General features: G+C 46.3%; 1 protein-coding gene across 1 annotated transcript; it reads right to left on the bottom strand.

Annotated features, from left to right (window-relative positions):
- Positions 1–27,293, bottom strand: LOC110123461 (protein FAM151A-like). The gene is made up of 8 exons (XM_020871357.2): positions 27,176–27,293; positions 24,656–24,802; positions 6,036–6,188; positions 4,898–5,057; positions 3,211–3,435; positions 2,183–2,322; positions 1,156–1,299; positions 1–759 (listed from the first exon to the last, which is right to left on the bottom strand). The coding sequence occupies exons 1-8, from the start codon at positions 27,291–27,293 to the stop codon at positions 86–88; spliced, it is 1,761 nt and encodes a 586-aa protein (XP_020727016.2). The 3' UTR covers positions 1–85.
- Positions 27,294–27,963: the final 670 nt, after the last annotated feature.

The following is a 27,963-nucleotide window of genomic DNA, read 5'->3' as shown; positions in this document are numbered from 1 at the left end:
AGTGCACTGAGGAAGCAGAGGCATTTATTCCTTCCTGCCTCCCCCAAGGGAAGCTGGGGTCCACTGGGCCAGCACCTCTGGGTGCTCAGTGTCTGCCAATATCTGCCTGCAAGTCTTGGCGGTAGCTCTGGGGTAGCCTGTAGTACACTCGGGTCTTCTCCACGGCCCTGGCTGCCAGCAGCACTGCCCGCACAGATGCAGAGTGGCCCCGTCCAGGGCTGTGTTCCACTGTGACCGTGGCCCGGGGGGAGGCTGCCAGCAGCCGGGCCACGACTCCAGCGGGGCTCTGGCCCAGAGGTCCAGCCTGCAGCTGGAAGGACACGGGTTGCCAGAGGCCCCGGCACAGCTCCAGCATATCTGTGAGCAGCTGTTCCCTGTAGCCACTGCCCAGCACTTCCTCGGGCCAGCCTGGGGCCACTGTCACGTGGGGGAACAGCTCGGCCACAGCTGTAAGCAACTCCCTGCCAGTCACATAGCCAGGGACCATGAAACTCCCGTGGGAGACTGTGGCCCCAACCCACACGGGCCTAGACAGGCGGCCAAGGTTGGAGAGGGTGGCCAGCGTGGCCAGGGACGGCCGCAGGGCGGCGGTCTCTGCTATGTGCACGTGGATTCCCCAGCGTCCGGGGTGCATGGCCAGCTGCTGCAGGCAGGACTCCAGCGTCAGGGCACGGCCATCTGGGGTGCGGACGATGGGCACGGGGTCCCCAGCTGCAGGCTTCTGGAGGCCCACGTCCAGCAGGATCATGCCTTCTTGGTCTGAAAGAGGCAGTGGAGGCAACAGTGTCTGGGGTTAGGGTTATCATGGGGTGTCAGAGGCCCTTGCTGAAGTTAAAGAGACAGCAGGAGGTAATGGGGTCTGCTGATTGGATCTGGGTTCCAGGTGGAAGGGCTACTTTGTGAATGTGCCTGGGGCTCATCAGAATGGCCCAATAAGCCGCTGGCTCAGCTCTGGGCCTGTGCCCGCCTCTCTTGCAGCACCATGTGGCTGAAGCTTCACAAGTGCTGGTCCAAAGGCTAGGAGCCCCGCACTTTTGACAACACTGCTCCCCTACCTTGCTGACACGTTGCTATGGTAACAGAGACCTGAGGTAGCTTCCCCGAGGTAACCCTTGCAGTTGAGCTAGGAGCACAGGGGCTGGACGCAGACCTTACCTGGGAGCCACACTGTTGCTGTGCTTCCATTGCCCTGGATGTCAGGAACCAGCCACTCCACGCTCAGACCCTCGTCCCCAGGGTGCTGGAGAGCAGGGATCAGGCTGCCCCCGGTGTAGTAGCTTTGCTTCCGTGAAGTATTCACTGTGGGTCAGATTGCCAAGATGAAGAGGCCATCAGTCACGAGGCCTTCTGTGCACCATGAGTCCTCTCTAAGCCTCACAGCGAACTTCCAGGGAGCTGGAGTTCCCTGTTTTGTAGATGCCGGGTGACTTGCCCAAGGTCCTACAGCTGGTGGGCAGGGTTGCTGGGATTGAAGCCTGATGGAGCCAGGTCCTCTCAGGCCCCAAAGCTGGTATTCCTCCCCCTCACCTAGATGGCTCCCAGAGCAAGAATGTTGGGTCTGATGGGTCCCCTTGAGATGGCCTGATTGCAGGCTCTTCTAGGTTTGGAGTCAAGGGAACAGGGGCTTTGGACAAAGGAACAAGCATCATCGATTAGCAGGTACAGTGGAGGAGCTGTTCTCTGAAATGCTAGAGCAACCCTAGAGAACAATACTGCAAGGGGAAGCATTTGGGATTAGGAACTTGCTGTTTCCAGTAGGAGCTGTGCCACGTTCAAGCTGAACAACTTCGTATAAATTACATAACTGTTCTGAACGTCAGTTTATCTATCTGTAAAATGGAATTCCTGCTTCTCAGATCTATGGAGCTTTTCATTCCATCCCAGGGTCTGGCATACAATGTATGCTTCAAATGATTCCTTCCTCTTGTCTCATATGGGATTTTCCCTTTCCAATGCTCTGCCCCACCTAGCTCAGTGCTTTTGCGGGCAGAATCCACTCCACCAAACCACCTTTTCTTTCCCCTGGAGGAGGAAATGGCAACCCACTCCAGTATTCTTGCCTGGAAAATACCATGGCCAGAGGAACCTGGTGGACTACAGTCCATGGGATTGCAAAGAATCAGACACAACTGAGCATGCATACACATACACCTTTTCCCACCCTCCCCAGACCCCTCCCTACTGGCAAGCTGCTTGAACTGTGACAGGATTGGCTCAAAGATGTCATAGTAGACTTGGTGGGTGGCGGTGTTGTCCCGGATGTAGAGTAGGTCGTCCACTGACACGGGGTCCGAGGCGGACTGCCACATTGTGAGGGTGTACCTGGGGTCCAGAGAGTCAGCTTAGGGCCTGCCTGGGCCCAGCAGCCCTCAGCCCCTCTCCCAGGCTCAGAAGTGAACCTGAGCTGGGGGGAGAGTGGTGGGCACTACCCTCTTCCTGAGGGCAGAAGAAGCCACAGAGGCCTTGGGTAACTGAGAGCAGAGGCTGAGAAGGAGGAGAGATGGACTGGCCTGCCTCTTCACTTGGAGTGTCTATTTGTGGGTCCTCTCTTAGGAAGGAGACAAAGACAGAAGAGATGGGCATGGGGCTGGGAGTGGTGGGGGTGGATTAGAGGTCAGGGATGAAGAGGAAAGGGAGTGGCCTCCAGTGGGGAGAGTCTGAGGAAGGTGGTGCTGGGCAGCTGGGGGCAGTGAAGAGCCAGGGGGAGGGTGGGCTTCCTCAATCCCACAGAGCTATTGGGGCAGAGTCTCTAGGTGCAGTTTGTGTACCCTCAGGGAATGGGTGGTTCCCAAGGGAGCAGGCTGTGGGAGGCAAATTGAGTCTCAATATAAACTCTTTCTAAAACTTCCCTGGTGGTCCAGTGGATAAGACTGTGCTTCCATTGCAGGGGACGCCTGTTTATCCCTGGTTGGAGAACTAAGATCCCGCATGCTGTACAGTGCGGTCAAAATAAATAAACAGAAAATAATAATAATAAAAAAGCAACACTTTCTAATGGAAGGCTGCATCAAGTGATAGTGACCTGCCTGTCCCAGAGGTGCACAAGCAGAAAGCAGGGATATTGTAGAGGATGTGAGCACCAGAAGAGGTTGGGCCAGATGATCATGAAGACCCTTCTAACCATCAGCATCTGGGATCTTTCTGGGGCATCAGGACTGGGAGTGGGTTTGGAGGGAGAGGGGGCCAGGGTAGGGGCCTGGGAGTTCTCACCTGTCAGATTGGGCCAGCAGCCAGCTGAAGTGGGGCCAGGCAGCCCTCGCCATGACAGCCAGCACAGGGAAGGTCACTTTCTGTGGCAGTGCTCCCACCAGCTCCTGCATCTTCTCCACCATGGCCCGTGTGTACGTCACACTTGGGAAAAGGGGCAGGTAGAAGGTGGTCCAGCCTGGAGACAGGGTTGCCTCAGGATACTTCTCCTGGACCAAGGCCAGGAACCTGCAGAGAATCAGAGATACTGGTCTTTTAGAGGCCCTTCCTCATCTCCTGGGTTCTCATCAGAGTTCTAGGAAGAGGCAGGGTCTATCGCATCTAGATATTAGAGCACAGTCCTGAAGAACAGGGTGGGTTACGAGTTGCTTCGAGTCCCATGTTAGGGCATGGACTTTGGAATTGGAGAGGCCTGGATTTGAATCCTGACTTTATGATCTTGGACAGTTCACCCAACCTCTTTGATTCTTAAAAATGGCATCCTTTCAGGCAGGACAGGGCTTCTCAAACATCCTCATGTGGATGTGGAGATGTAATTCAAAGCCTTGGGTGTGGGATCTGGGCTCTTTCAGCTGTGAGAGTCTCTGAACTTTCAGATGTTATTTAAAAATTTCATTCAGATTTTGAACTCTTACAAATGTTAATAGGCAAATAATGTTACCCTCTCCCCTTCCCCAGATTATTGTGTAACCTCACTACAAGAAGATCAACCATTTTTTTTTTTTAATCTTGGGTCACTGACTACAGTTTCAAATTGCTGCTTACCAAATGCACCTCAGTTAGGGACTTGATAAATATTGGATGGATGGATTGTTAGCTGTCTGGTTGGAAAGATGGATGGATGGGTGGATGGATGAATGGAGATGGACAGTGAAGAGCTGGAGGTTAGAGTCAGAAAGACCTGGCTTTGTATGTTTTCTCTGCCAATTATTAGACTTAGGCAGGTCATTTAACCTCAGTAGGATATGCTGTATTTCTAAAATGAAAATAATAGTACCTACCTCATTCTCATTCTAAGAGTTAAATGGTATTCTGTAACTAGACTACTTAAAACAGTATATGTGACAGATAATAAACATTCAACAGACTGAGCCTCAATTATTGTCAGCTTTCTTATCTGCAAAATGGGAAAAAAAATTGCTCCTAACCTGGCATTTCTATGGGAAGATGAACTCAGATATATTCTCTCCTTTCATGTGGCCCTCTGTAAACTTGAGTGCACCATGCGGCTGGTGCTATGTAAGTGCTGTTGTCGGCAGTGTTGGGATCTGGGGGTTGTTTGTGGAGTGGGAGGGGGAGGCTGGGGGAGGAGTTAGTGCTTCAGACTTTTCTAGCAGGCCAAGGGTTGCCCTGGTCACTGTTTGCCATCCAGGAATAAACACTCCAGTAGGGCACAAATCCATAATCTGACAGTGAGAGCCCAGTGAAATCAGGACTGTTAGGAGAAAGTGTGAGGGACGGTCCTCAGCATCCTTGGACGTCAGGGACGTTTCTGGGGCAGGTAATGGCTGGTTCACCAGGAAATGGTGGAAGGGCATTCAAGGCAGAGGGAACAGGATGTGTGAAGGCTGAGTTCAGAGGATATGGTGTGTCTGGAGGCAAACTCAGCACAGGTCCCCTGAGCACCTGCTGTACCAGACGTTGAAGGAAACAGACTGGACACAGCTGGAGCAGAGAGGCAAACACTCACTGTGTGGCATTGATCTCTATGGAGATGCCCACATTGGGACCCTTCTGGATGTCGGCATTGATCCACACAGGCCTTCGAACTTTCCCCTCCTCTGTCAGCCGCCGCAGCAGGTCCAGGGAGGGGCCCACAGCCTTGATGCTCTTGAAGTCTAGTTTGATGCCTGTGGGGAGAGGGCCAAGGGCTTGGGAAATTGGTCCCTTGTGCTCAAGGAAGGAAACAGAAGACATGGCTTCCTGGGAAAGAGAGAGCAGGTATGCCGTGTGTGTCGGGGATGGGAGGGAAGACAGGGATGGAATTCTGGGTGGGTGTGAAGAAGGCTTCAAACAGGCGGAGCTCTCCTGGAGAGAAAGGGCTTGCCCGTGTAGGAGTGATCTTCCATCCCTCTTCCATCCCTCATCCCCAAGGGGAGGAAGCAAATGATGGCTCAGGGCTTGGGACTTGGGGCTGGTGCAGATGTTGTCAAGCATCTGATAAAAAGAGACTATGATTTTTGAACAGGCAGGCTCAGAGGGTCCTAAGCCACCCGATCCTGAATAGCACAAAGTCAGGCTGAAGAATTAGAGAAGAATTTTGAAAGCCAGGCCAAGGAGATCATAATTTGTCCTGAGGACAGTGGGGAGCTATGGAGGGTTAAAGCAGGGAAGTGACTTGACAGTTGGCATTTTGGAAAGCTCACTCGGGTAGGGGCTGAGTTTGGAGTCAGGAAGCCAGTGAGGAAGGAGGTCCAGGAGAAAGATGATGTGAGTGGGACTGGGTTGGGGGAAGGCTTCAGGGTTAGAATTGGCAGAAGCAGCAGCTGGGTAGATGCAGGGGATGAGGGAGAGGCATTAGGGTGATGCCTGGATTCTGATTGTAACTGGCAAAGAGACATGGGAGGGGAAGGTGGAATTGACTTTGAGCATGTTGTATCCAGTTCCATGGATTCAGAGCCTGAATGCTCATGTTTGGCCCTTTGCAGCTTACCCTGCACTTTTACATCCTTTGTTTCACCCATCTTCCCTGAGCCCAGGTCTCTAGAGTGGAAAGCTGAGGCAAGAGCAACTCCTGATACGGATTGGACTTGTCTCCTAGTGGAGTGACCCTTGCACATGTGACCTGAGGACCAGAGGGGTGGGCAGGGGCTGAGAGAAGTCCTTACCCTTCTGGGAAGAGACCAGCACAGCCTCCAGCCACTGCTCCAGGGTGTTGTCGCTGTAGATGTCTGGGGGGTGCGCCATGATGGGGACTCCGGTCTCGTTGACTGTGCCGAGCCCTTCTATTGTGACGTCTGCCTCCAGGACCATGACGTTACCTGTTGCATTGGACAGACACACTTTTTAAAGCGATTTTTCTCATCATCAAGGTATTACACAATTATTATAGAGTGTTTGGAACATACAGAAAAGCAGAAAGGGAAATATTCACCTACATTTCCATCATAGTTCACTTTTTGATGTATTTTCTTCTATTTTTTATCTATGCATAGTTTTTCCACAGTTGAGACCACTCAGCGTTTATAGTTTTAATCTTTTTCTTTCAATCTGGACACACTTTCACAGTCTTTTCTGTTTCAAGAAAAAAGTTGCAAAAGCCCGGATTGAGGGCGGTCACCCCGTTTCAGTTAGCCACTCCTCTGCCATTCCTGGGATGCTCAAAGTTTAGGAAGACTCAGTAGTCTCTGAATTTTTATTACTAACAGATAATGATGTATCTTTTATTTTGACTTTCTGGTTATTTTTTTACCATGACTTGAGGAATCTGAGTCAGGGCCATGCTGGGTCTTTAAAAAAAAAAAAATTAATTCATTATTTTTGGTTGCGCTGGCTCTTCATTGCTGGGAGCAGCCTTTCTCTAGTTGTGGCAAGCAGGGGCTGCTCTTCATTGCTGTGTGTGGGCTCCTCACTGCAGTGCCTCCCTTGTTGTGGAGCACAGGCTCTAGATGCGCCGGCTTCAGCTGTTCCAGCATGCAGGCTCAGTGTGGCTCATCAGCTTCGTCCTGAACTGGGGATGGAACCCATGTCCCCTGCATTGGCAGTAGATTCTTAATCACCGAATCACCAGGGAAGTCTGCAGGGTCATTTTTAGAGCCCACATTATCAAAGTACTGTTAGAAAAATTTATCTAACTCATACTCCTGCCAGAAATACATAAGCTGGTCCATCTCTAGGCACCCATACAGTACTGAGAATTGTTATTTTTGTCTTTTAAATGTACACAGTTAACACCTCCATTGGCTGTATGGTGCCCACTGGGAGAGTTTGGTCCAGAAGGGAGTCAAGGACTTTGAATGAGACGCAGACTGGGAAGAGCAGGCCAGGCTCTCTGATCAAGGAGTGAAGTGGAGGGTGGGTGGGGTTGCTCAGAGCTCCTGCTCCCTTGAAGGCAGTTGGCATCAGAGGGGTCTCTTCTGTTTTATACTTGCAGCCCTGCTCCCCTCCTTGTCCATTCAGCGTATAGCCGATAGAGTAAGTATTCTACATACCTGATCCTGTCACTTCTGTTAAAAAATCAAAACAGCCCTGCCCTTAGCCCTGAGAATCCAATCTGAATGCCTCCCCATAGTCTGTGAGGTCCTGTAGGACCAGGCCTGGCAAACTTTGCCATCTCACCTGGAGTCCCCCTGTCCCTCAATATCTAGCTTCCATCCACTCCTGTTTCTCCAACATCAGTGTGCACACAAACCAGCCAGGAACTGTCCTAATGCAAGTTGTGCTCAATAGATCTGGGGTGGGGCCCAAGACATCTACCAAGCTCCCCAGTGATGCTCAGACTGCTGGTCCACAGACCACACTTTGAGCCTCAAAGCTCAAATATCTTGTCTCCCATCTCTGGGCTCCTACACCTGGCTGTTGCCATGGCAATACTCTTCCCTCCACAGTTTTACTAGGCCACCTCCAGCTCATTTGTGGGTGTTGGCTTAAAATATCAAGGAGGCCATCCCTAAACCACACACTCAAAGTCAGGCTGACAGCTTATCCTTTGAGCACTCAGCCCCCATGTAACTACTCATTTAGCACCATCCTTCCTGAGCCTGAGGGCTAGGAGCAGGCTCCAGCTTTAGGCGGCCCATCATTTGGATTTCCAGTGCTAAGGTGGTACCAGGCCTAAGAAAGGAGCTTCAGAAATGTTTGTTGGATGGTAAAAGACTGAATTTCTTCTTTTTTTCCATTTTTTTCCAAGACAGGGATGGTCTTGATCCCTGTCTCCTGTACAATGTCACGAACCTCTGTCCATAGTTCATCAGGCACTCTGTCTATCAGATCTAGTCCCTTAAATGTATTTCTCACTTCCACTGTGTAATTGTAAGGGATTTAATTTAGGTCATACCTGAATAGTTTTGTGGTTTTCCCAACTTTCTTCAATTTAAGTCTGATTTTGGCTATAAGGAGTTCATAATCTGAGCCCCAGTCCACTCCTGGTCTTGTTTTTGATGACTGTATAGAGCTTCTCCATCTTCGGCTACAAAGAATAGAGTCAATCTGATTTCGGTGGTCACCATCTGGTGATGTCCATGTGTAGAGTCTTCTCTTGTGTTATTGGAAGAGGGTGTTTGCTATGACCAGTGCATTCTCTTGGCAAAACTCTATTAGCCTTTGCCCTGCTTCATTCAGTACTCCAAGGCCAAATTTGCCTGTTACTCCAGGTGTTTCTTGACTTTCTACTTTTGCATTCCAGTCCCCTATAATGAAAAGGACATCTTTTTTTGGGTGTTAGTTCTAAAAGGTCTTGTAGGTTTTCATAGAACCGTTCAACTTCAGCTTCTTCAGTGTTACTGATTGGGGCATAGACTTGGATTACCATGATATTGAATGGTTTGCCTTGGAAATGAAAAGAGATCGTTCTGTCATTTTTGAGATTGCATCCAAGTACTGCATTTTGGACTCTTGTTGACTGATGGTTACTCCATTTCTTCTAAGGGATTCCTGCCCACAGTAGTAGATATAATGGTCATCTGAGTTAAATTCACCCATTCCAGCTCATTTTAGTTTGCTGAGTCCTAGAATGTCGATGTTCACTCTTGTCATCTCCTGTTTGAGCACTTCCAGTTTGCCTTGACTCATGGACCTAACATTCCAGGTTCCTATGCAATATTGTTCTTTACAGCATCGGACCTTGCTTCTATCACCAGTCACATCCACAACTGGGTGTTGTTTTCGTTTTGGCTCCATCCCTTCCTTCTTTCTGAAGTTATTTGTCCACTGATCTCCAGTAGCATATTGGGCACCTACCAACCTGGGGAGTTCATCTTTCTGTGTCCTCTCTTTTTGCCTTTTCATACTGTTCATGGGGTTCTCAAGGCAAGAATACTGAAGTGGTTTGCCATTCCCTTCTCCAGTGGACCACATTCTGCAGGTCAGGAAGCAACAGAACTGACATGGAACAACAGACTGGTTGCAAATAGGAAAAGGAGTACGTCAAGGCTGTATATTGTCACCCTGCTTATTTAGCTTATATGAAGAGTACATCAAGAGGAATGCATGGCTGGAGGAAGCACAAGCTGGAATCAAGATTGCTGGGAGAAATATTAATAACTTCAGATATGCAGATGACACCACCCTTATGGCCGAAAGTGAAGAGGAACTAAGAGCCTCTTGATGAAAGTGAAAGAGGAGAGTGAAAAAGTTGGCTTAAAACTCAACATTCAGAAAACTAAGATCATGGCATCTGGTCCCATCACTTCATGGCAAATAAATGGGGAAACAGTGGAAACAGTGGCTGACTTTATTTTGGGGGGCTCCCAAATCACTGCAGATGGTGACTGCAGCCATGAAATTAAAAGACGCTTACTCCTTGGAAGGAAAGTTATGACCAACCTAGACAGCATATTAAGAAGCAGAGACATTACTTTGCCAACAAAGTTCTGTCTAGTCAAGGCTGTGTTTTTTCCAGTAGTCGTGTATGGATGTGAGAGTTGGATTATAAAGAAAACTGAGTGCCAAAGAATGGATGCTTTTGAACTGTGGTGTTGGAGAAGACTCTTGAGAGTCCCTTGGACTGCAAGGAGATCCAACCAGTCCATCCTAAAGGAGATCAGTGCTCTTTGTTCATTGAAAGGACTGATGTTAAAGCTGAAGCTCCAATACTTTGGCCACCTGATGCGAAGACCTGACTCATTTGAAAAGACCCTGATGCTGGGAAAGATTGAAGGCAGGGGGAGAAGGGATGACAGAGGATGAGATGGTTGGATGGCATCACCGACTCAATGGACATGAGTTTGGGTAAATTCCGGGAATTGGTGATGAACAGGGAGGCCTGTCATGCTGCAGTCCATGGGGTCGCAAAGAGTCAGACACAACTGAGCAACTGAAACGAACTGAACTGAAAAAAAAAAAAAACAGGTTCTAAACTGTGAAGGGCTATATGAAGGTAACCTTTATTTCTATGGTTTTCTTGTCTTAACTTGGTTACCCAGAAATGCTGAGAGAGGGATCGAGAGGGGTTTGAGGCCCTGCAAGGCCCAGAAAAGTTAGGCCCGAGGCAGGTAGCTGGGCAGATAAGAGGGTAGCTAAGGAGAATGGATGCTGAGGGGACTCTTCCCCCATCTAACAGGGGCCAGGTCCAGTCTGGGGAAGGTGGCAGTACACTGGGAGGGAGCCAGGGCTGGAACCCAGGTCTCAGTCCTGGTGACTCTCTGAAGCTGCTGCCTTGCTTGGCCTGCACCAGCTGCCTCTCTTGAGATGCTGGCAGCCCCTGAACTCAGGACCATGTCTCACTTGTTTCTACACCTCCTCTCAAGCTGGGTGCAGAGCATGGGCCCAGCAAATGCTCAGTGAGGGGAACTAAAGATGGATGGACCTAATCTGCCTCCTTGTGATCAGCACCTGGATCCAGCTTCCTTCTGCAAGACCATTCACACCTGTTCGGGGCTTTCCAGATCCTGAATCTGGGAGTCAACTTGGGGTGGAGTGGTGGGGGGTGGGATATGAGGGAAGAGGAGAGGAGCAAAGGAGCAGGTGCCTGCTTCCACAGTAGGAGCCCTGGTCCTCAGAGGTGCAGTCAGGGTGAAGAGTGCTGCTCTCCACAGGGAGCTCACAGCAAGTTCCCAGGCCCTCCCTCCGCTCCCTCACATACCAGAAGCTCTACACATCACATCCGGCAGAGGGGTGCCGTGGCTGAGTGTGCAGACCCTGAACCCAAGACTGCTAGTGTGCTGCTCAGCTGCTGACCTTCAACACCCGCTGAAGGAGGGTGGCACTCATGTGGAGCGAGGCACTCTGCTGCAGGGAAGCTGGCGGGACAAGTCTTTGAAGTGAAGTGGAAGTCTCCTGGTCATGTCCGACTCTTTGCAACCCCATGGACTATACAGTCCACAGAATTCTCCAGGCCAGAATACTGGAGGGTAGTGTTTCCCTTCTCCAGGGGCGCTTTCCAACCCATGGATTGAACCCAGGTCTCCCGCATTCCAGGTGGATTCTTTACCACCTGAGCTATCAGGGAAATATTTTCAGGAACAGGTTTTATGTTCCCAATCCTTGCATATAGGGGAATTTGACATGCTTCCCTGGTGGCTTGGGTGATAAAGAATCCGCCTGCAATGCAGGAGACCGGGGATTGATCCCTGGGTTGGGTAAATCCCCTAGAGAAGGGAATGGCAACCCACTCCAGTGCTCTTGCCTGGAGAATCCCGTGGACAGAGGAGCCTGGTGGGCTACAGTCCGAGGGGCTGCAAAGAGTCGGACACTACTGAGTGGCTAACACTTTCACATATCTAGAAAAGCACTAAATCCCTTCACAATGACAAGAGATCTTTGTGACTAGGAGAAAACCTCTCGCAAAGTAAGCACTTGATAGCATTGAACTCCACCTTCAACAAAATCTTATATATTGACCTTCCCCCACTACCTCTTTGGAGTAGTCTCTCAGAGCTATCTGAGGTGCTGCTTTCTGGGCTGCAGTTGTCATTTTGCCCCAAATAAAACTTAACTCACAACTCTCAAGCTGTGCATCTTTTTTAGCCGGCAATTATGACGACTGACGAAGGAACCAGAGTGGATGTCCCTCCTCGCCTGAACTCCGCGAGGGACCAGAGCCTTGGTACCAGCAGTGGCCCCTTGAGCCCATCTGCCTCCTCGGGGAGTGCAGACGAACTTGGGTAACCCTCTCCTGGTTTTCAAATCTCCTGTATTGGTTGAGATTCTGAGTTTTATTTGGTTGTGGAGCAGGTTACCTGCCCACTTCCAGTTGGAAAGATACTGGAGGGGGCCCCAGTGAAATATCTGGGGTATACCCACTCATGATCTAGACATGGACTGGGGTTCGGCTGAAAAATACCAAGAAATTTTCACACAGTGGAAAGACTGGCTGAAAGATGCCAGAGAATACTTAACCAGTGACAAGGTCCTGGGGGAGAGAGAGGGCCTTGATTGAAAAAAAATCGAGGAATACCCAGGGCTCAGCTGAAAGATGCCAGGTCGTTCCGTTGTAGGGAACTGAGTGGTCTTGGCTGAGTGGTTAGGTAAGAGACGGATCTGACACTTTACCTCAATTAGACTGCCTTTATAGAATTTGTCGGGCTAAAAGTGAGAATATATGAGAGCTTTGCTCTGAAGAAAAGGGACAAGGCTTCTACTGGCCAGTTATGGTTTTCTCAGGTGACTGAGAAATTTATGGTGTGGTGAAGGCCTAGTCCTCGTACGGCACAGTGGTCCCATAGGGAAACTCACTTATTAACTAAAGTGCCTGCTCATCTGGGAGTCGCACGTAAGAACTGGCCATTCAGCAACCTGAGCAGCCATCCTAGAGTGCTGGAGGGAAAATCTAAGGCACATAAGAGGAGCTAAAATGACTCTGAGGTGACTCCTGGAGGAGTTCCGCTCACAAACAGCACACAGGCCCACCACTTAATTTCACTAGTGATTTTTATCCCTGAAAAATTCAGCTTAAAGTGGCAAACAGAATCTCAAACACAGAGGGGTGTCAGAAAGCCAACCTCTGACTAACATTCCAGCCAGATTCACGTACAGTATGTATGTAGCTGGTATTTGCAAGGACCTAGTTAATTGGGGAAATTATACTAAAAGAGTTCTCAACCTAAAATGGCCAAACTGGGGCTCTTTCGATATTCCAAAATTGGTATCTTTGTGCCCACGATTAGAAAAGGCCAGCCAATACTACCAAAGCAATCTATAGATTCAATGCAATCCCTATCAAACTACCAACAGTATTTTTCACAGAACTAGAACAAATAATTTCACAATTTGTATGGAAATACAAAAAACCTCGAATAGCCAAAGTAATCTTGAGAAAGAAGAATGGAACTAGAGGAATCAACCTGCCTGACTTCAGACTCTACTACAAAGCCACAGTCATCAAGACAGTATGGTACTGGCACAAAGACAGAAATATAGATCAATGGAACAGAATAGAAAGCCCAGAGATAAATCCACGAACCTATGGTCACCTTATCTTCGACAAAGGAGGCAAGGATATACAATGGAAAAAAGACAACCTCTTTAACAAGTGGTGCTGGGAAAACTGGTCAACCACCTGTAAAAGAATGAAACTAGAACACTTTCTAACACCATACACAAAAAATAAACTCAAAATGGATTAAAGATCTAAATGTAAGACCAGAAACTAGAAAACTCCTAGAGGAGAACATAGGCAAAACACTCTCCGACATAAATCACAGCAGGATCCTCTATGACCCACATCCCAGAATTTTAGAAACAAAAGCAAAAATAAACAAATGGGACCTAATGAAACTTAAAAGCTTTTGCACAACAAAGGAAACTATAAGCAAGGTGAAATGACAGCCCTCAGATTGGGAGAAAATAATAGCAAACGAAGCAACAGACAAAGGATTAATCTCAAAAATATACAAGCAACTCCTCCAGCTCAACTCCAGAAAAATAAATGACCCAATCAAAAAATGGGCCAAAGAACTCAACAGACATTTCTCCAAGGAAGACATACAGATGGCAAAAAAACACACGAAAAGATGCTCAACATCCCTCATTATCAGAGAAATGCAAATCAAAACCACAATGAGGTACCATTACACGCCAGTCAGGATGGCTGCTATCCAAAAGTCTACAAGCAATAAATGCTGGAGAGGGTGTGGAGAAAAGGGAACCCTCTTACACTGTTGGTGGGAATGCAAATTAGTACAGCCATTATGGAAAACAGTGTGGAGATTTCTTAAAAAGCTGGAAATAGAACTGCCATATGACCCAGCAATCCCACTTCTGGGCATACACACCGAGGAAACCAGATCTGAAAGAGACACGTGCACCCCAATGTTCATCGCAGCACTGTTTATAATAGCCAGGACATGGAAGCAACCTAGATGCCCATCAGCAGATGAATGGATGAGGAAGCTGTGGTACATATACACCATGGAATATTGCTCAGCCATTAAAAAGAATTCATTTGAATCAGTTCTAATGAGATGGATGAAACTGGAGCCCATTATACAGAGCGAAGTAAGCCAGAAAGATAAAGACCATTACAGTATACTAACACATATATATGGAATTTAGAAAAATGGTAACGATAACCCTATATGCAAAACAGAAAAAGAGACTCAGATGTATAGAACAGACTTGTGGACTCTGGGAGAAGGTGAGGGTGGGATGTTTCAAGAGAACAGCATCGAAACATGTATATTATCTAGGGTGAAACAGATCACCAACCCAGGTTGGGTGCATGAGACAAGTGCTCGGGCCTGGTGCACTGGGAAGACCCAGAGGGATCGGGTGGAGAGGGAGGTGGGAGGGGGGACCGGGATGGGGAATACATGTAAATCCATGGCTAATTCATTTCAATGTATGACAAAAACCACTGCAATGATGTAAAGTAATTAGCCTCCAACTAACAAAAATAAATGGAAAAAAAAAAAAAGAGAAAAAAAAAAAAGGCCAGCCATACTACTTTGCTTGGTATCTAGAAGTGTCTAAGAAAGGAAACTATAGAGTAATTTCTTCACAGGAAACCAACAAGAAATTGCTTGAAACTATATCAGAACTAAAAAAGGCTGCTAGCACTTACTCCGCCAGGTCACAGGTCTAGTGGGACTGGGAAGTCACGTTTGGCGTTTATGCCATTTGACATTTGATTTTTGGGCAGTCACTTTGCCATCTTTTGGGGGCACTCTTACCACTTGGCTTTTGATTTCTGGGCATCCTTTTGTCTTATTATTTTATCTGGAGTGTGACTCCCTGCTGGTGAGGTTCTGGTTTGGTTTGAGCATGCAGACATCTGGTACAAACTGCTTGAGCTTATATGGGAAGCGCTTCCTCTAAGGTTCTACACTCCACCTGGGAACCCCTTGGGAAAAAATTTCAAATGACTGGTCAACCTATAGCTATGATCCAATGACAAGAAAAATGACCTAAAAATAACAGATCTTTATTGACACAGGATAGAGAAATGGACTGAAGTTCCTTTATATCCAGGACTTTTCTCCTATAATCAACAGCCTGGGGCTAAGCAAACTAAGACTCTGCCCCCCCGCCCCCCCACCTCACTTCCCCAGAAGAACAATCCCTGTTGGGACCAATCTGCCCTTGTTATCAGGGCCAATTTGAGCAATATCAGGTCTAAATTCTGGCTATAAAACTATGATCACAGAAAAATAAAGACGAGTTTTGACAGTGTGGTCACAATATTCTTTAGACTCCAGAGAAAGCTTAAGAAAAAAAATCTCTTTAAGAATTTTTGCCCTGAGGAAATAACTCCTCCTATGCCCTGAGACCAGAGTTCTCTAGATAACTTATCTGTTATTGTTCAGTTGCTCATTAGTGTCTGACTCTTTGCAACCCCAAGGACTGCAGCATGCCAGGCTTCCCTGTCCTTCACCATCTCCCAAAGCTTGCTCAAACTCATGTCCATTGAGTCAGTGATGCCATCCAACCATCTTGTCTTCTGTCGTCCCCTTCTCCTCCTGCCTCCAATCTTTCCTAGCATCAGGGTCTTTTCTAATAAGTTGGCTCTTCACATCAGGTGGCCAAAGTATTGGAGCTTCAGCTTCAGCATCAGTCCTTCCAATGAATATTCAGGATTGATTTCCTTTAGGATTGACTGGCTTGATCTCCTTGCAGTCCAAGGGACTCTCAAGAGTCTTCTCCAACACCATAGTTCAAAAGCATCAATTCTTTGGCTTTTGATCTTCTTTATGATCCAACTGTCATATCCATACATGACTACTAGAAAAACCATTTTTGTTGTTCAATCCCTCAGTCATGTCCAAGTCTTTTCGACCCCATGGTTCAGTGAGTATTCAGGGTTGATTTCCCTTACGATTGACTGGTTTGATCTCCTTGCTGCCCAAGGGACTCTCAGGAGTCTTTTCCAGCACCACAGTCTGAAGGCATCAATTCCATAAAAAAGGCACTCTGCCTTCTTTATGGTCCAGCTCTCACAAGCCTATGTGACCACTGGGAAGACCACAGCCCTGACTGTAAGAACCTTTAACAGCAGAGTAATGTCTCTGCTTTTCAATACACTGTTTAGGTTTGTCATAACTTAAAAAAAAGTAAGTGCTTACAAATCAAGCAATTTTAAATAAAAGATAAATCAACCTAAAAGAATTTCAAGTTCATGTGAACTGGGAAATATTCAGTATTAAATCAGTACAGTTCAATTCAGTCGCTCGGTCTTTTCGACCCCAAGGACTGCAGCACACCAGGCCTCCCTGTCCATCACCAACTCCCGGAGCTCACTCAAACTCATGTCCATCAAGTCGGTGATGCCATCCAACCATCTCATCCTCTGTTGTCCCCTTCTCCTCCTGCCTTCAATCTTTCCCAGTATCAGGGTCTTTCCAATGAGTCAGTTCTTTGCGTCAGGTGGCCGAAGTATTGGAGTTTCAGCTTCAGCATCAGTCCTTCCAGTGAATATTCAGGACTTATTTCCTTTAGGATTGACTAGTTGGATCTCCTTGTAGTCCAAGGAACTCTCAAGAGTCGTCTCCAACACCACAGTTCAAAAGCATCAATTTTCTGGCACTCAACTTTCTTTATAGTCCAACTCTCACATTCATACATGACTACTGGAAAAACCATAGCTTTGACTAGATGGACCTTTGTTGACAAAGTAATGTCTCCGCTTTTTAATATGCTGTCTAGTTAGTCATAGCTTTTCTTCCAAGGAGCAAGCGTCTTTTAATTTCATGGCTGCAGTCACCATCTGCAATGATTTTGAAGCCCAAAAAATAAAGTCAGCCACTGTTTCCACTGTTTCCCCATTTATTTGCCATGAAGTGATGGGACCGGATGCCATGATCTTAGTTTTCTGAATGTTGAGTTTTAAGCCAACTTTTTCACTCTCCTCTTTCACTTTCATCAAGAGGCTCTTTAGTTTTCACTTTCTGCCACAAGGATGGTGTCATCTGCATATCTGAGGTTATTGATATTCCTCCCAGCAATCTTGATTCCAGCTTGTGCTTCATTCAGCCTGGCATTTCACAAGATGTACTCTGCAAATAAGTTAAATAAGCAGGGTAACAATATACAGCCTTGACATATTCCTTATCCGATTTGGAACCAGTTTGTTGTTCCATATCCAGTTCTAACTGTTGCTTCTTGACCTGCATACAGATTTCTCAGGAGGCAGGTCAGGTGGTCTGGTTATTCCCATCTCTTTAAGAATTTTCCAGTTTGTTGTGATCCACATAGTCAAAGGCTTTGGTGTAGTCAACAAAGCAGAAGTAGATGTTTTTCTGGAACTCTCTTGCTTTTTTGGTGATCCAGTGGATGTTAGCAATTTGATCTCTGGTTCCTCTGCCTTTTCTAAATCCAACTTGAACATCTGGAAGTTCCTGGTTCACGTATTGTTGAAGCCTGGCTTGGAGACTTCTGAGCATTACTTTGCTAGCATGTGAGATGAGTGCAATTGTGTGGTGGTTTGAACATTCTTTGGCATTGTCTTTCTTTGGGATTGAAATGAAAACTGAACTTTTCTAGTCCTGTGGCCACTGCTGAGTTTTCCAAATTTACTGGCATATCAAGTATTAAATACCTGGCATTAATGTTTGTTTGTTAATCTACCTAATTCTTAGAGTCACTAACATTAACATCAAGTAGAGTATTTTCCTTGTGTCTAGGTTTAATGTAAGTTAAATATTATTATATCTGTTACAATTTTGTCAGCAAGCAAAATTCCTCAAGTGAAAAAACTTCTAAAAAATGTAAATGAGTTGAACGTTTAGATAAACTCTATTAAGAATAATTAAGCTTTAGGAATGTCTGTCTAAAATACCCTCTAGATTGGGGTAGCTTGAAATTCTAAGGGCTATACTAAACTAAGTGATGGGAGTCTATTGAATAGCTAAGTCATTTCCAAATAAAATAAGATTTTGAATCATTTATCACTGACCACTAATTTCTCCCTACAGAAAAACTCAAGAGATTTGGGACTATTAATGAATAATGTTTGGTGCTTCCCTAAAATGTTCTCTCTAAGAAAGAAAAGTTTTTTGGAAATTATCACTGGTATTTATGCTCACTGATCTACAGAATGCTAATATAAAGGTCAGTTCTTAGTTGCTTAAGGAAAGTAGGATGTGTATTTTCAGCAAAGAAGGTATGAGGAACGGAATTGCATTTTATGAAGGGAAAAGCAAGTAGGTCTGACTTACAGGTGGCTGTTTCAGAATGGGAGAACAAAGTATTGGGTACAGAAAGTGATAAGAAGATTTGTGGAAAGCAGACCCTGAGAAAAGAATTTTGTGCGTGGTTAGGACTGACTAAGTTTAAAATACATTTAATTAAGTTTACTTTTAAATGAAGTTAAAAGTAAGCTGGTACAAAAGCTTGAATTTGACTTTTCTCTATCTTCAGATGTTGAACTGCCTTGGTAATAGATTTGTTTCTTTATCTCTTAAATGATCCGTTCTGAAATCCTTCATTATAGAATAGTTATTTTTTCGCAGTGACCTATAATCCTACCTGACTGAATGTTCTAAGCCTTTTTGATATTTGTTGACAAAACTTCCTAAATAATTCTAATGATGCACTCTTGGTGTCTAGCTAACTTTGGGATGCTTCAGAGGGCCCCTGAAACATCCCAAAGAGAAATGTTACACTAGATTCATACTGAGTGCAGAATCACATGGGAAGTATTAAGTGAGTAATAAATCTCAGGTTATATTGTATGGTAAATATTACTAATTTAGATATATTAGAAACTATATGGAGTTCCTAAAGTTCTGATATATCTTGGTAAATGTTATCAGTCATAATTCTAGCTACTATCTTAAAGTGTTGTCACAGCACTTAACCAAGTTTTGCAAAAATGCTTCCTCTTCAGGAAGATTTATAAAAAGGACTTTTGGATAAATACAAGTTTCTGAACTGGGTAAGTAATTAAAGAATTCTAACCTGGTGACTTCACAAAGGTTAGCAAAAGGACTGAATGAACTGGCGAACATGCAAATAACTTTTATGGTTTCTATATGAAAAGTTACTGGTTTGAACCTATGTTTTCCAGGTGTAAGAAAAACCTTCCCTTCAAATTAATTATGACAATAATTTGGTAAAATTATATTTTAGAAACAAATTGAAACATTTATCTTTTTTCTCTATCTGACCCTTCCAGAAATTGGAAACTCTGCTTCTAGTAACTTTATCAGATAAGTTAGGAAAGCTATATCACTAACAGCTACAAAAATCTCAAGGAATTCTGAAGACCTTGAGAAGGGAGGAATCCACCTAGATCTGTTAGGTAAACGGTGAAATCTGTGATCAGCTTTTGGTGTGACTTTCCTAGCTCTGAAAGGTTTTATTTTAAGAGTTCAGTCTGAGATGCTACAAAAGCTTTGGCAAAGCAAAAAAGCCTATGATCAATTATGGTTACATAAATCATCAGGCCAAATTTATTGATACTACACATATTTCACAAATAAACTAATCTTAATTCGGTTATATTTGATAAAAACAAGGGTAAATTTAGGGAGAAAAAGATGTTTCAATGATTGTTAAACCCCAATTTGTTAATGGAGGTCTGTATCTACTAAGACTCATTTCCTGGTAGTTCTTTGCTATTATGCTGTATTAATGTAAAATTTTGGGCTTCCCTCGTAACTCAGTTGGTAAAGAATCTGTCTGCAGTGCAGGAGACCCGGGTTTGTTTCCTGGGTTGGGAAGATCCCCTGGAGAAGAGAATGGCAACCCACTCCAGTATTCTTGCCTGGAGAATCCCATGGGCAGAGGAGCCTGGTGGGCTACAGTCCATGGGGTCGCAAGAGTCGGACACGACTTAGCAGCTAAACCACCACCACAATGTAAAACTTAACTGAATTTTTAAAGGACACTCTAAATTCGTTTCTGAAGCTTATCTCAGTAATCTATCTTTGAATGAAGATCAGATGCCTCAAAGACCTGCAACCAAGACCAGAAAAAGACATAATTTAAGGAACTGTCTCCTACCTGAATGGAAGGACTTTTTTTTTTTTCAGAGGAAGCTGCAGTATGCTAGGACAAAACGAAAATGATACCAGAAGTAGACAGCTTGCCCAAGATGCTGGACCTGATTCGTATGATCAGTTATGTTTTCTTGACTTCTTGGACCTTTGCCTATAAATTAAATGTTTTCTATCATGGACATGATTCTATGCTAGTTTAAAACTAAATCCAACTGTTGGGTTTGTGGCCAATTACCTGTGTCTAATACTTCTGATTACCTTGGTGGATTTTTCCCCTCCAGGGCTCCGACTGGATAGCGCTTAGCAAATTTATTTTAGAAAATAATTTAGTCCTGTTCTGTCTATTCATGATATTACTAAATGGGATCCTCTCACCTAGCCAGTTAATAATACCTGCTCTGACCCTGGCCATAGATTTAGGTTTTCTCTTAGGGTTACTCAAACTCCAATTAGAATAGCAAGCTGAGTCTTAATCAAAAATTGTAACCTCTTGTCTACTAAAAGGAAAACTCACATAATTATGGGATGGATCTATATGGTTAACACCAAGCTATGGTCACTTAAGTTTAAGAGCTCCTCTAAGAATAATCAACCTAGTAATATTATGAAACTAGGCTGGGTGCCTTATGAATTATGCCTACTATTACCCTTAGAGAGAGTGACTGATATGGAACTCGGTGGATTTGTGGTTCTAATTAATGGCCTTGGCATCTGGAATGGATAGGAAGGTGTAGCCTGGGATTACCATGAACTCAAGGTCATATACATAACAAGTTAGAGCCAATTCAAGCCAATCTAACACTGATGCAAGCTCAGTGAGTCAAGACATCTGTATTCTACTGGTATGATCATTTAGCAGCTATTTTTCGTGACTTCAGTGGGATTGGAGGGTGTAATTGATCATATTGAAGCCTTAACAACTTTCACTCAACAAACTTCAAATGATAGTAACCAGGCTATTAGCCTATTGAACTCTGAGGTCTCAATGATGAGAAAGGTGGTACTGCAAAACCCATGGCTGTTGACATCATTGCAGCATCTCAGGGAGGTACCTGTGCCATAATTCAAACTGAATGCTGTGTTTTCATACCTGATGAATCCTTTAATGTAACACATTTGATGAACCATATGAAAAATCAGATTTCTGCCTTAAGTGATCCATTCCCTGTTCTTGATGATCTTTTAAAAAACTGGTTTGGAAAAGAAAAGAAACTTGGTTTGGTGCAGGAGGCTCATGGCTGAAATATTTATTTATAATTCTGCTAATGTTGTTAGTTGTATTATTTGTATTTTGCCTGTTTTACAAGATTATTGTTTCTTTTATTACCAAGTGTATGACTGAGCCTCCAACGAAAATAATGTTGACTAAACTTGAAGCAGTTGATCAAATGTGTAGCTTGATACGTGATCAATGATTATAATAGTGTAACTCTAGATATGGGAAGATACGAGAGGGAATCTTACATTTTTGGACCATAAGTAGAAGACAGGTGTCCAGAGATCTTTGACTATTAAGACATAGTCCAGTAATAGTGCATTGAGTGGCCTATCAACAAAAACCTTCAGAATTGGGAATGAGCCATCCTATGGCTCAAATGATCATGAAATGCCGTCCCAAGTTTCCTCATTGCTCAGTCAGTAAAGAATCTGGTTGCAATGCAGGAGACAGGGTTCCAACTCTGGGTCAGGAAGATCCCCTGGAGAAGGAAATGGCAACACACTCTCCAGTATTCCAGCCTAAAGAATCCCATGGACAGAGGAGAGGAGCCTAGCAGGCTACCGTCCATGGGGTCGCAAGAGTTGGACACGACTTAGTGAGGAAGCTATCACCAAGTATGGCTGGTTTATGGCCACAAGGGGGCGTTGTCAACTCTAAATTGGCACTTACCAAGAGCACTGACGTTGACTGAAAAAGGGCATTTGCCCTCTGCTTCTGTGGAGATTGAACCTGGTGCTGCTGCAGCTGGTGACCTTTCAACACCCGCTGAGGGAGTTCAGGGTGGAGTGAGCTACTCTGTGCTCCAGGGAACCTGGTTTGATAGATCTTTAGGTAGGTTGGTATTTTTAGGAACTGATTTTGTGATCCCCACCCTTTCATCTCCTCGTATCAATAAAAGCACTAAATCCCTTAGTGATGACATCAGATCCTCGTGACTAGGAGAAAACCTCTGGTAACGTAAGCATTTGGTTGCACTGAATTCCCCCTTCACCAAAATCTTTTATGTTGACCTTCCCCCACTACTTCTTTGGAGCAGTCTCTCAGAGCTATATGAGGTGATGCCTCCCCCGCTGCGGTCCTCATTTTGCTCCAGATAAAACTTAACTCATAACTCTTAAATTGTGCATCCTTTTAGTTAACAGTTGTGGTGACCAAAATAGGACTTGAACACTTGCAGCTCTCAAGTTGTGCATCTTTTTTACTTAACAAGCAACTCACTTAACTAAGGTGATCACATGTCCCTATTTGCTTGGGATAATCTGGTGTATTCCTGTATTCCTGTTGATTCAGCATAATTATTAATAATGACCTCTTTCAGGACCAAAAGTGCCCCGGTTTCATCCTACCCCTACACATTTGGCAGAGGAAGTGGTTTGAGCTGCAGATAGGTGAAGTCACTTGTCCCAAACCACTCCTTTGGTAAGTGGTAAAATGTAGAATTGCGGCCCACTTCCGTCTGCCTCCCAGGCTTTTGCTCTGGCCCCTCCCATCCACTAAGATGTCAGGTGTGACTTCACCAGCCTAACTCTGGCCTACCATTGCTTCCCCTCAGGATCCCTCCCCCAGCTGTGGAGCCACCCTCCTCCCATAGACCTGTGGAAGGCCTCAGGTCCTTCCCACCCCTGTGGCTATACTGACTGGTTGCTCTGTTGGGCACCACCCAGTTGGGGCCCTTAGCTTTCTTCTTGGCCAAGGTCACAACTTGGTGGGGCTTGATCCCTATCTGCTGCCCCAGGACTTACCTGAGATGAGCCTGGGGCTGGCAGAGTCTCTGTGCCTTCCCTCAGGCCTTATCTCCCAGATAAGAGTGCTCATCTTGTCAGGGAATTCTCTCTCCTCCTTCTCACCCAAGTCTGACCATTAGTCTCTCAATCCTGAAGCAGCAGCAGGCTGGCTCCACCCAGCCTGCGGAAGCCCTCCCCTCTGCTGACCACCAAGCCTGCCTCCTCCAGGAAGTCTCTCTAAGGACTCATTCATTCACTCAGCAAACCTTTTCCAGTCACTTACTCCCAGGCCCTGGTGACTCTGAAGGAGGTAAGAGTCAGAGGCCTTGAGCCTGGGTCTTATTCTGCTTCAGACCTACTGGGTGACCTTGGACAAGACTCTCCCACTCAGGATCTCACTTTTCTAAAACAGAGGTTTGGGTAGGGCAGTGGTTCTCAAGGTGTGATCTTGGGGTCAGCAACATCAGCGCCACCTGGAAATTTACTAGCAATGCAATCTCTCAGGCCCCACCCTAGAGCCACTGAATCTGAAACTCTCTTCTGAAGCATGCTCAAACTAGGGACCCTTCTTTTCATCTCAAATAGTCACTGCTTTAGAATTAACAAGCACATTCATGAACATGATTTAACGCGCTTTCCCACAGTGCTGAAAAAGTGGTCCCCTCTGTTGAACTGGGCCAGGAATAATGCAGTGATTCAGAGTCTGGGGGCCAACCCCTGGGGGTTCCGATGCTGGCTTGCTGTTATTGTTTAGTAACTAAATCCTGTCTGACTCTTGTTACTCCATGGGCTGTAGCCCACCAGGTTCTTCTGTCTATGGGATTTCCCAGGTCAACCTGCGTCTCTTTCGTTGGCAGGCGGATTCTTTACCACCGAACCACCATGGAAACCCATGATGTTGGCTTAGCCACTTGCAAACAGTGTGACCTTAGTGTGAAGTTCAGTAAGTCACTTAGCTTTTCTGAGCCCCCATTTTCCTTCTGTGGGATGATACCGACAAAACAGGCTGCTTGTGGTTCCAGGAGCCCCAGCATGACCGAGTGAGTGTGACCCCGCAGGGAGCGTGGCTGACTGGTTGCCATCATCATTGTGGATCGGAGGCTCAGGAGTTATATTAAGACAACTCGCTCAGACTTTTACACTCGCTTTGGTAGTGCTAGAAATCAAACACATCTTCTGGCTCCTCAGATTTGAGAGAGAGCAAAGGCCTCCTTAGCAGGCAAGTTGTCTCCTGGCAAGGTCTGGTAGGGAGAGCAGGATGTGACCTTGGGCCCAGACATCTCCCTACAACCTGAGCCACTCACATAACCAGTGAGCCCTCACTTGAGAAAGTGAGGTGGATGATGGCAAGAATGTGGCCACACCCATCCTAATGCTACCTCACAGGTAATGCTGTCTTAGCCCTTCCTCCACTCTCCCTCCATCTTCTCCACCTCTGCCCCAGCCTGCCCCATCCTGGCAACTGAACTTACTGCTGAGGGCAGCCTTCATCTGCTCCTGGCTGTTGGCACGGTGGTACCAGGTGACGAGCAGGCCATCCCTTTGGCTGATCTGACCCAAGCTCAGCAGGTAGTCCAGCATGTCTGCGTCAGAGCGGCAGGTCCCATCTTGTTCACAGTCTGGAATCGAGGACAAGGAGGCTGTTAGCATCAATTCTTGCCCCAGCCCAAGAATCTTGTCTGTACATCCTAGTAACCCTCTCTGGGCCCTAGGGCCATGTTCAGCCTGCCATCTAGCATAGACAGTGGACCCCAGAGTCATCAGTGCTGTAAGAGAGAAACATGTGGGGTTCTGAGCATAAGGATCCTCTGGACCAGCCTGGGGACATTGGAAAGTTCATTGATAAGGGAACATTTAAGGGAGGCCTAGAAGGATGGGTGTGTACATTTGACCAAAAGAGAGGATCTAGGTTATTCCATACAGAGAGAAAGTATAAGCAAAGGTATGGTCATAGGAAATGTGTGGTTGCATAAAAGAATGGCCATTGCTTTGGTACAGATACAGAGAAATGGGATAGGACAAGATTGGGAAAGAGGCCTATGATCCAGTCGTAAGTGACCCTCAGTTCAGTCAGTTGCTCAGTCATGTCTGACTCTTTGAGACCCCATGGACTGCAGCATGCCAGGGTTCCTTGTCCATCACCAACTCCTGGAACTTGCTCAAACTCATGTCCATCAAATCGGTGATGCCATCCAACCATCTCATCCTCTGTCGTCTCCTTCTCTTCCTGCCTTCAATCTTTCCCAGCATAAGGGTCTTTTCAAATGAGTCAGTTCTTCACATCAGGTGGCCAAAGTATTGGAGCTTTAGGATTGACTGGTTTGATCTCCTTGAAGTCCAAGGAAATTAAAGAATCTTCTCCAACACCACAGTTCAAAAGCATCAGTTCTTTGGCACTCAGCTTTTTTTATAGTCCAACTCTCACATCCATTCATGACTATTGGAAAAGCCATAGCATTGACTAGACGGACCTTTGTTGACAAAGTAATGTCTTGCTTTTTAATATGCTGTCTAGGTTGGTCATAGCTTTTCTTCCAAGGAGCAAGCATTTTTTATTTTATTTATTTATTTATTTATATATTTTTAAGCATTTTTTAATTTTATGGCTGCAGTCACCATCTGCAGTGATTTTGGAGCCCAAAGAAATAAAGTCCCTCACTGTTTCCATCATTTCCGCATCTGTTTGCCATGAAATGATGGGACCAGATGCCATGATCTTAGTTTTCTGAATGTTGAGTTTTAAGCCAATTTTCTCGCTCTCCTCTTTCACTTTCATCAAGAGGCTCCTTAGTTCTTCTTGGCTTTCTGTCATAAGGGTGGTGTCATCTGCATATCTGATGTTATTGATATTTCTCCTGGCAATCTTGATTCCAGCTTGTGCTTCATCCAACCTGGCATTTCACAAGATGTACTCTGCATATAAGTTAAATAAGCAGGGTGACAATATACAGCCTTGACGTAATCCTTTCCTGATTTGGAACCTGTCTGTTTGTTTTTTTATGTCCAGTTCTAACTGTTGCTACTTGACCTGCATACAGATTTCCCAGGAGGCAGGTAAGGTGGTCTGGTATTCCCTGGGTTCCAGCAAAAATGTGGGGTGTATGCAGGAGATAGCAAACAGGTTTGTGTTTAGAAAGTGCTCCTTAGTGTCAGGGCGAGAATGGATTGGCAAGAGCAGGCTGGCAGCAGAGACTGTGTGGGAAGGGGCGGGCTGAGGCAGGGGTCCAGCAGGAGAGAGGGGGCTGAGAGGTTAGGGTGAGCAGGGAATGGAGATAGAGGATGGGAAGGAAGAAGCCTCGAGGCACAGGACTGAAGATACAGGCATGAGGCAGAAGGAGAGGAGGCTGCTCTCAGGTCCCCATGTAGATGGAGGACCCTTCATCAGGGGAGGGTGCAGGGGGGTGAGGGTAAGTTCAGCCCAGTCCACTGAGTGTGATGCCTGAATGACCCTCCAACAAGAAGTGTTCATCTGGGAGCATGGAAGGATAGCTGAAGCCTGGTAAAGGAGGAAGGGAAACAAAGTTAATGAGACTGTTTGTTGGAGACCAAATCTCAGTGAGGTCGGTGATGGGAGGGGCAAGTAGAACTGTGGGTGAAGGATAAGTCAATCCTGAAGGAAACCAACCTTGAATACTCATTGGAAGGACTGATGCTGAAGCTGAAACTCCAATATTTTGGCCACCTGATGAGAAGAGCCAACTCACTACTAAAGATTCTGATGCTGGGAAAGGTTGAGGGCAGGAAGAGAAGGGGGCAACAGAGGATGAGACGGTTGGATGGCATCACTGACTCAATGGACATGGTGATGGCGAAGGACAGGAAACCTTGGTGTGCTGCAGTCCATGGCGTCACAAAGAGTTGGACACGACTTAGCAACTGAACAACAGGGAGGAGAGCGGAGGCCATCAGGGCTGTTGATGGGACAGAACCTTCTGGGGGCAAAGAGTGAGGGATGGAGGGAGCCAAGCAGACGGCATGATGGGTGCTCCTACCTGGCAGGATGGTGTGCTTCTGCAGCGAGAAGCCCAGGACCATCGCGATGGCGAACACCACAGCTGCACTGACCCCGCCGACAATCGCCCACTTCCAGCACCCCTTCTTGTTGGCCATGATGACCCTCTGGGGAGAATACCCCTTGAAAGGTAGTGTCTCCTGAGGCTCTGAGAGCTGGGATCGGGTGGGAGGTAGGAGCCTTAGCAGCACCTAATTCTTCCCCTGGCAGGACAGCTCCTGCAGGCCTGGAATGTCCAAAAGACAGCTTTGGAGGCCCCGCCTACCTTCCTGTGCTCCTCCTCCTCTCTCTCCCCCAGGATCTTAACAAGCCAAGCAGAAAATCCTGCCACCTCCAAAATGACCTTTGAGCACAGTAAGAGTCAGCAGCAGATGTTAGATGGAGCCGACCACCACCCTCCTCCCCCAGCAACCTGCTGCCAGTCTGCTCCAGCCTGAGAGATGGGGGCCTAGGGATCTGGACCCAGCTTGACCTTGCTTTCCTGAAGACGTGGAGGTTTTCTTCCCCTGCATAAAAGGAGGCACCTAGTTGGTCCTTCCTTCTTTCTGCCCTATTCCAGAGAGTCACGAAGTTCAGGTAAGGGTGAGTGACAGGAACAGATTAGATCTGCCCAAGGAACATGAATTTTCCTTCCATCCCAGATAGATTATCTACCTGGGGTTGAAATCGATAAGACTGGCATGCTGGCCTGGGTTGCTGCAGGCCACTCCTGAGTCCATAGGGGAGGGACTGGTCACTGCCTGGCACAGAGGGTGCCCTACATACAGT

This window comes from Odocoileus virginianus, chromosome 5, assembly GCF_023699985.2.
Source record: "Odocoileus virginianus isolate 20LAN1187 ecotype Illinois chromosome 5, Ovbor_1.2, whole genome shotgun sequence".
Classification (NCBI taxonomy): domain Eukaryota; kingdom Metazoa; phylum Chordata; class Mammalia; order Artiodactyla; family Cervidae; genus Odocoileus; species Odocoileus virginianus.
Note: the sequence above shows the minus strand (reverse complement) of the source record. Positions and strands in the feature narration are given on the sequence as shown.